The 9,648-nt window shown below is 39.6% G+C and overlaps 1 protein-coding gene across 3 annotated transcripts in view; it reads left to right on the top strand.

Moving 5' to 3' along the window:
- Positions 1 to 7,925, top strand: part of klhl5 (kelch-like family member 5) — a 49,901-nt gene extending 41,976 nt beyond the window's left edge. For all 3 annotated transcript variants that reach the window (XM_032537750.1, XM_032537739.1, XM_032537731.1), the window contains 4 exons: positions 1,184 to 1,258; positions 1,630 to 1,767; positions 3,577 to 3,748; positions 5,473 to 7,925. In XM_032537750.1, the coding sequence (XP_032393641.1) occupies positions 1,184 to 1,258; positions 1,630 to 1,767; positions 3,577 to 3,748; positions 5,473 to 5,529 (442 nt within the window). In that variant the 3' untranslated portion in view covers positions 5,530 to 7,925. The remainder of the gene's footprint in view (positions 1 to 1,183; positions 1,259 to 1,629; positions 1,768 to 3,576; positions 3,749 to 5,472) is intronic.
- Positions 7,926 to 9,648: the final 1,723 nt, after the last annotated feature.

Genomic DNA, 9,648 nt, shown 5'->3' with positions numbered 1-9,648 from the left:
GTGTGTCTGTGTGTCTGTGTGTCTGTGTGTCTGTGTGTCGTCTGTGTGTCTGTGTGTGTGTGTGTGAGAGAGGCTATCTGCATTTGTAACTGCATGTTCTGTATGTGTTGTGTTTTTTCTGGGCTCTTTGCCTGCTGGAGCTCATTGCATTTTAAGTTGATTCCAGTTTTCAACTTTACCCAGGTGCATCCGCCAAAATACAGATGGAGACCACTTCTCTCCTTTGATATTTTATTCAATAAAGCAACAGTACAAACATGGGCATCTGCTTTTACTGTGTTTTAGGTGTGTAGGTGTGTGTGGTTCTGCAAGGGAAAAACAACACTGTAAAGGCCACCATACACAATGCATAAGAACCACACACAGACTAGCAAACAATAACAAACCCATCATTTAGTCCATCATATACATATAGGCTAGCTGATAATAATAACAAACTCACAATTAACCACATTGTATTAATGCTGTGTCACTTCTACAGCATGTAAACCGTGCACATAAATTACAACCGTGAGCCAGGGCGTAACAATTACTGTTATATTGGATCAACAGCCACCTGTAACCTAGCTAACAGGTAAAGAACAAAGACAAGAAATCACTAACTAATTTAATTTAGATCAGCACTATAGAACTATAAACCATAAGCCTACAACAACAAGCTTAAAAAACTGACAACACACACAAGTACATGACTCACAGATCTCGAGGACGCACACACACACACACACACACACACACACGATCTCAACCGGCTCATCATCCTCCAAACAGTGTCGTCTCCTTTTTTCTGTCTCTCTCCTCTTTCTCCGTGTGCCGCGCGTACCCGCTCACGGTGCAAAGCGCGTGTCAGCGCCACCCTTCGGCATGCACTCCAACAATCACTATCCACAGACAGACTTTTGTACAACTCCACACACACACACACACACACACACACACACACACACACACACACACATACACTGATTGCTCTGAGTTGTGATTCCCACCAAGAGTGTTGGCTTATTGGTTTTGCTCACCTCACTTTTTCCCCAAATCCTGCAAAACACACACAAAAATACACCCTTGTACCATCTTCACTAAGTTGAAAAGAAACTTCCAGAGTCGAGAAATGTGTGCAGTGTTTTGTGTGGCAGGTGTTTTGTGTGTCCAGAGGGGTAACACCATCTTCTGTCTTCCCCAGGCTGTATGCAGTAGGAGGACGTGACGGCTCATCTTGCCTGCGTTCAGTGGAGTGTTTTGACCCCCACACCAACAGGTCAGAGACACAGGACTTGATTTGACCAGAATTAATTACCTACTTCAGCTCTACTTTACTGTTTTACTTTCTACTCTAGTAAAGCGCCTCTGTGCTTTTAAGGTTATTATCCACAGATCAAAGGAGATAACTAACTCTCTAAGGATGTTAGAGTAGACCAAATAAACAACTTCTGTTTATGAAGCACTGCACATTCATTATGGTCTTCACTGGAAGGGCTGAGACAAAGTTGTTACTGGTCCCCTGATAACAATCTCCTATTAAATTAAACAGCACATTTTGGAATATTTTGAGTGGCACATTTTTCTGTATTCCTCAAGGGTGGAGGAAAGTCCCTTTTTCTTCCTGATATTTACAATCTCCATCTACAGGTGGAATGGTTGTGCTCCTATGGCTAAAAGACGTGGAGGTGTGGGTGTGGCCACATGGCATGGCTTCCTGTACGCCATCGGCGGTCATGATGCTCCGGCCTCGTCCCTCGCATCTCGGCTAAGTGATTGTGTGGAAAGGTGATGTGTGTGTGTGTGTGTGTGTGTGTGTGTGTGTGTGTGTGTGTGTGGGTGTGTGTGTGTGTGTGTGTGTGTGTGTGTGTGTGTGTGTGTGTGTGTGTGTGTGTGTGTGTGTGTGTGTGTGTGTGTGTGTGTGTGTGTGTGTGATGTATAAATTATTGCACAATTTGAATTCTGGTGTGTTGTGATTTGTGTTGTATTTTAAATGATTTTTGGGTGATGTCTACTATATATATATATATATATATATATATATTATATTTATATGAATATTTGTGTGTTATTTGATTAATTGATTGTTGTCTTGAGTTTTTGTTTATAGAAAAGAAAGTCCCAGTGAAGTCGCACAGTCTTTGTGATGCTTTCAGATATGTAGGCGGTGGTAGCAGCAAGTTGATATTACCGCTGGGGGGGTGCCAACGTCAGATTTTGTTTTTATCTACACATAATGGATTGATTGATTAGCTTAGCGTAGCATAAAGGGAAACGGCTAGCCTGGTTCTTTCCAAATTTCAAAATAGCTGGTTCTGTTATAGGTGACAAAGGGGCCAATGTATTTAATTCTCTTATTTCAATTCTATGTTTATATACTATACAAATTATATACTGGAATTATAATTCCTGTTTTAAGTTGTTGCCAATTTGTTTCTGCATTTAAATGGTTTACACTTGAATTGTAATTCCTGTTAAATTTTTTATTAAGATTTATTATTTAAAAATATGATAATAATAATACATTTAATTTGTAATGTACTTTATATTTATGCAAATCCCAAAGTGCTACATGATTAAACAGGTAAGTGCTAAAATAAAAGCACATGGAGAATAAAAACACATGGAGAGCATGAATAAGAAAAATAAAATAAACAAAAACAATAAGGGGAAAATGGCAAGAGTTCAATCAAAAGCTCTCCTAAAAAGGTGGGTTTTAATGCAACGTTTAAAAGCATCCACAGTCTGTGGTGTCCTCAGGTGGTTGGGGAGAGCATTCCACAGTCTGGGAGCAGCTAAGCAGAAAGCCCGATCTCCCATTGTACTGATCTTTGTCCTGGGAGGTTTCAGGAGATACCTTGAGGCAAATCGGAGGGTCTGAGTTGAGGTCTGTGGGGTGAGGAGTTCCGTAAAGTGTGGGGGGGGGGGCTTCACCATGGATGCACTGATGGGTAAGGAGGGAGACCTTATACTCAATCCTGAGTGAGACAGGAAGCCAGTGGAGTGATTTGAGGATGGGGGTGATGTGGTCATATTTGCGCACTCTCAATAGGATCCTTGCAGCGCTGGATATATAAAAATATATAATAATTCAAGATATTTATATCAATGTATGTATTTGTTACATTTTGTTTTACAAAGTGAGCAAAGCAATGCTGCCTTACACGTAATGTGGAAGAAATATCCCAGTCACTTCCACAGCAGTATCAAAATCTGGACTGAAAAAGTTGGATGCATCCCTAATTTTAACATAGCTCTCTGTATAGGCACAACGGTACCATACCTAGCAACCCCACAGTGATGACAAAACTGCAGGAAATTAAATAAATGTAATACAGTATTGTTACCTAATGAGCTTCAGTGGTGCTGGTAGTGTGTTTTTAATGAGCCAGGCTAGCTGTTCCCCCCCCTGCTTTGAAAAAAAGGAGAAAGAAGTTTAAATATCCCAATATGTTGAACTGTCTTTAATAAAATAGACTTATGTTAATATAATTTCTCACTTTGTATGTTGTGTGTGTGTGTGTGTGTGTGTGTGTGTGTGTGTGTGTGTGTGTGTGTGTGTGTGTGTGTGTGTGTGTGTGTGGGGTGTCTGTTCAGGTATGACCCTCAGACAGATGTGTGGACGGCTGTTGCCCCCATGAGCATCAGCAGAGATGCCGTTGGGGTTTGTCTCCTTGGTGACCGCCTCTACGCTGTGGGCGGTTATAACGGGCAGGTGTATCTCAATGCTGTAGAAGCCTACGACCCTCAGACAAACGAGTGGACACAGGTACACACATAAATGCAACACACACTTGCAGTTTATGTTTGGAAGGAAAGAGTCTCTGCAATTTAATAAGCTCCATTCTCGTATAATACAAACATAGCAGCAGCAGATGTATATGTATCCACTTGCTAGTATTTACGTGGTAGACACATTGACTGTTGTTCAGTAAAAACAAGTAATAAATCATGATATACACCAATAAAGTTGCTATATAAACACACACATATACAGTTTGACCTTCTTCAAGCTCCTCTCCCGTGTATCTTGGCATGTTTTTTGTTGTTATGTAAATGTATGTTTTCCTTGTTCTAATATTGTCCTTGCCATTGCAGCAGTAAGTAAAAGAGGGGACTATTTTTAACAAGCTCACTCAGCACAAGTCTGTCACACTTCAGTTTATACCTCATCTCCTCTAGAGGATTTCCAACCAAAGCTGCTGGAAATCTGCAATTTTAGAGACACGCACCATGCTGAGAAGGAGAGGGGTGCAGATGGGCGGATACAGAATACAGAAAACGTTCAAACTGACACAGAGGAATGAGGACAAACTGAGATGTGAGGTGACATGTTGAGTCTGTTAAATGTGTCCTCTGTTCATTGTCAGAAACTGAGACAAACAAACCAGTGGGTGCATTGTCTGTCCTGTCCTCGTAGCACCACTTCCACTGCTTGCTTTAGCACAAATCTGTCAATCTTTCTTACTTCCAAGACAAATAATGTGGGTGGTAAGTTCATGTTTTTGAAATAAGGTGACAGACAGCTCTGACTGACTATTAGCATAGAAGCAGTGGCTACAAAAACTAACAGAACTAGACAACCACAGCAGACACAAAGCTCCCCTTAGAACCAAAGGATTATCTTCACTCCCAAGTCCCTGCTGTGCGGAACTCTCTGTTTCCTTGCAGGGAAGGTCAGAGCATAGACTGTAGATGACATATTATCACCTTTTAAGATCATATGGTGAACTTGTTAGTAAACTGTTGCCTATTTAAACATCAGTTAGATAAGGATTAACATCCGCATTCATTTGGAGTTGTGTTTCTGGCCACCTGATGAATGTAAGTCCAGTATTAACTCTTTGTTTTTGGTCCCCACCAACCATTGAGGGAAATATCAGGTTCTGCTAAATGTTCAACTATGTTCACCAGCTAGTCACTAACTGTGTTTGTCTGCTGTTTGGTGCAGAGCAAGTAGTGTACAGCGTTGTTTTTTTCAGCTTTTTTCACTAAAAAACAGCTGCGTTCTGCATCTGAAAACTACGCCATTAGAACAGTAAGTGTGAACCAAAACAGTAAAGTTGCGGGGTAGAAAACTATGTGCTGAAACTTGCTATAAAGCTACGTAAAGCCAAAGGAAGCTGCAAAGTCTGGTGATAATTCTCTGTGGTTTCACTTCAAGCAACCTTTTAAACATTATACACAGTAAAGTAATTTGAGCCATTGTTATTATAAAATATTGATTATAGCCCCTTTAAGGACTTAAAGCGTAAAGTTAGTTTTCAAGGTTGGTGAATATATTGACTGTGTTCAATAGGTTTACAAAAGATGCTGTAATCTAATAGAATTTTGTCAACCCCAAACAGAAGCATGGCAACTTTCTATCTCAACTTAAAACATGAAAATGGCATGATTTAAGGGGACTACACTGATTTATAGTTCTCCACAAATCCATTGCTGCACCTTTTTAGTATCCAGCTGTTGAATGTGATTCTTTTTCTTGCTTTCCAGGTTGCACCTCTGTGTCTGGGCAGGGCAGGAGCATGTGTGGTGGCCGTCAGACTGTGAAAACTCTGTGAAAAGACTGTGAAAACACCAACATCGGATATGGCAAACATGCTGACATGGTCACTGAAGTTACACCAAGAAACAGCCTGCCAGCTGTGATCAACAATGGGAAGTGAGAAACTGATTACTAAACACACTTGGGGTTTTACACTTTGGCAAAGTCAGATTTAACACTCCTGAACGACTTCCATTATTCATCTTAATGTTCATGGTTCGGTTAGGGTTATCATGTGTCAGGTTTCTGATAAATTTTCCATATATGAACATCCTGAGAACTTCACCCACAGTAGTGAAATAACCCTGACATAATGAAGAGGAATTTGCAGTGTTTATCTATGCATGATAGAACACCTTTATCTCAGCTTTCTTTTCTTAACAATTATTTAGTTCCAGTAGACAAGGTAGGACAGACACACACCTACATGCTTGCTTTCAGCTTCTATTTCTGCTTTTAGAAAGGAGAGAGAGACAGAGAGACAGATTTTTGAGGTGCCTCATCATTTTACGCTCTCGATGCTCCAAACAATATCTGAGCTGTATTGATGCTATTATAATATATGCCCTATTATTTTAGGATGCAGTTAGCGAGTTGTTCTCCTCTTCTTTTTTTTTCCCCTTTCTCGCCCGCTGGCAGATGAAAGAAAGACTTTTGACAGCATAACCTGCTGAACAGCCATACTGTAAGAAACTGTGCTGTGCTTTATTCTTTTCAGTCAAAAACACATCATCATGCTTTTATCTAATGTTTCTGTGTATGTCTTCCATATTACATCAGTTCACATCTGAAGCATAGAGTATACTGTTATGTGTAATTTATTGTAGCCTTTTTAAGCTACAGTGACAAATTATCCAACTGTTTGCCTTTTTTTAGTTTTTTACGTTTTTCATTTTGCAAGTCTTCAAATAATTGTGGTTCTTACTGTAAGCACTGCTATTAGGTTTATAACCAGAGTAATAATAATTACAGTAACTGTGGCTCTTTTTTGATCCCTGTAGGGAAATTTTCTTTTCCAATTTCCCACAGTGCACATGGTCAGCTATTTACAGGCTTGGTTTTATACAGGGTCAGTTGAGCTTTTCTGTCCTACCTCCCTTTTCTCCACTATAGCTATTTCCTAAGTGTGTGTGTGTGTGTGCTCCACATCTTCAATTTCCTGCTGCTTTCTCTTTATCCCCATTTCCCAGTTCATCACTACACACACACCATGTTTTAGAGCAGAATTGGATGCTCAGAAACAGACCATTTAATGAGGCCGTGAATTTAATAACGTTGAGCTAGTGCCGACGTTTCGTTTGATGTTGAGTTCAAAGCGTTTATTAGATTTGATGCCGCTGCAAACAAAGTATGAGACATTGGTGGACAATGAATCCCTTGATACAACCTTAATGTGTTCAAATTTGTATACTTGTTTCAGAAAACTTACATGTTAAGAAACCTCAAGAATACAAAAAATGTTGACTGCAGGGTCAATACTGTCATGCCAAGATGATGTCATGCTGCCTACCTAATTGTGTATTTCTCCTGTGTAGCTCAATCAGGTGTGTGTGCGTGCGTGTGTGCGTGTGTGCATTTGTGCGTGCGTGCGGTTGCGGTGTACAGAAAGCAAACTCCCAACAGTGAGAGGCAAAGCAGGCATCCTGTTTGAACTGACAGAACTAGAGCTAATGTAGCCCCCAGGATGCACACACACACACACACACACACACACAACACACACACACACACACACACACACACACACACACCACACACAAACAAGACACACTTAACCAAACAGCTGAAAGCCAAGTGCCCCAGGAGCCAGTAAAGATTGAAAAGCCTCCCAGATTTGCCGGCATGACATCTAAAAAGCAGAGACGGTGCAGGCTAGCGATTCCCCACAGCTTAGCCGATGTTTATTCAAGTCTAATGCACTGCTGCATTATTCTATTTTCTTCCCCTACAAACCTGCCCACTGTTTATTCAAAGAGCAATTCTCTTTAGGTCAGAGCAGAAGTAGTGTGTCACTTCCACTGTGTAGAGGTAGTGAGAGAGTTTAAGTTCAGTCAGAGGTTAAAAATAAAGACAGACATTCCAAGTCAAACTATATATTTTGTGTATATTATGTACATAAATATCTATAAAATATTTATGTAGTCTTATTGCATTTTGTTGTATATTATACAGTGCCCTCTAAATCTACCATGTGTTATTGTGCATTTCTTTTTGTACCATGAATTAAAAATAAAGCAGCGATGTAATAAAATGATGGTTGGTGAGAAATGGTACAGCTGCTCATCTCCTCTTTTTGTACCTAAATATTACACCTCCTCTTTTACAATATGATGTATGTCAATATATGCTGCTGTAATATTCTGTTATTGGTCTTTTATACATTAAAGTCAAGATGTGATTTGTTTCTGGTGTTAATTCCTTGGTAATAATCAGTTTTACAATAACAACTACATACTTTTTATGGTACAGATGTTTTTGCAGTTTCCATTTGTCACAAACGCATAATAAATACCATTATGGTGTAAATGTGTATGTTTATATGTGGCTCTTCTCTCTAACAGCATCCCCATCAGCAGGTTTTTCTGCTCTGAATAAATACATTTTTGGGCCTGGAGGTTAATATGAATCACTAATATGAAAGTGTAAATGTTCTAACCTAATAGCTGCAGCATGAGCCAGAGACACAGCAAGAGATTTAAACATCCACAGAGTGGAACAACTGTATTAGGAAGAGGAATGCTCACGATTTACAAATATTTTAACCCCCAGACAGCAGCCAGTAGCCAACTGATTCTCTGTGTTATTTATTGCAGGGGAAGCTTAATCATAGCCAGCTCTGACAAATGGCTCCCGGAGGCACTGAGAAATGACCTTGTATAATAACCAGCTCTGACAAACGCCAGTGATCTTGTCTTTCCTCATTTAGAGCACCTGAGTCCGTTCTGCCTGAAAGAAACGAGAAAGAGACTGAAAGTGCCGGACTTTCTTACTCCACATGATCCACATCCAAATGTTGAGGTAACCTGCAAACAGTTCAGACGTGCCGCTGCACATCTGTCACTGCTGTAAACATGTGTACACATCTACATTTACAAAGCAGCGCAATTACCCAACAGTGAATCATTACAAAAGTGTGTTGTGAAGCCAAACATTGTTCAAATCATAGTGGAGATCCAAAGTTTTCAAAAATACTGAAACTATCAGGTTGAATTTTAGGAAATATGTAGAAAATGATAAACAAAAGTTCAATTTGATGCTGCAGCCATAAAAAAAATTGCTTTATTGTTAGACTCAAGGTCCATTTAATATGTTACTCAGAATAAACTTCAATGAAGAGCTACAACAAAATGATACAGAAAGTGTATGCCACACTGTCAGACAGTGTGGAATAAGAAGGAGTATTTTTAGGTGTTAATTACCATTGATGGTGTTATCACAGTGTAAACACCTCTACAACTGTCTCTAATTCACCAACATCGTCATCGCTTTGTGTAGATGTTTTGTTGTGTCAATATGTATATAGTTAAATCTGGAAAGCTCCAGACCAGCTACTATGGAAATGCACCTTGTGCTGAGAAGGCTTTGTCAACTATTTATATTGTTATGAAAATCACAACAGATGTACAGAGCTTCTTGTTACTCTGGCCAACATAGTTAGAACCAAGGGCAGCGGGTAGCCAAACATTCAATCCTACTAATACGAACAGATGGCTATTCTTTGTAGTTTACTGTGTAAGGGTTAAGGTTAATTTTCATAATTAATTTATGGTCTCAATCGTTAGTTTAAGTCTTCTGCAACACAGACTGATGTTCAATATTAATATTATAAAGTTTATGATCCCCACCTAAGTCTCTGTGATGGTTACACCAATATTCTAAAATGTTCATAGGTTGTAGAGCATTTATTGTGAAGGGTAGAGCAGAATTGCTGAATTCTGACACGTGTTGCCATTGACTATGTAATGTTATTCGATTAGGCTATAAAAGAGAAGAGGTGCAGTGCCGTCTCAGTTTGGAAGTTGGAATCCTTTTTTTTTTTAAATGGCCATTAATCCAGCAATCTCTAAACAGCTGTCAGAACAAAACTTAAGGTTGTCATGCCCGTTACAGATCATATCCTTGTC

Source organism: Etheostoma spectabile, chromosome 2 (assembly GCF_008692095.1).
Source record: "Etheostoma spectabile isolate EspeVRDwgs_2016 chromosome 2, UIUC_Espe_1.0, whole genome shotgun sequence".
Taxonomy (NCBI): Eukaryota; Metazoa; Chordata; class Actinopteri; order Perciformes; family Percidae; genus Etheostoma; species Etheostoma spectabile.
The sequence above is the reverse complement of the archived record's forward strand: the minus strand, read 5'-3'. Positions and strand labels throughout refer to the sequence as shown.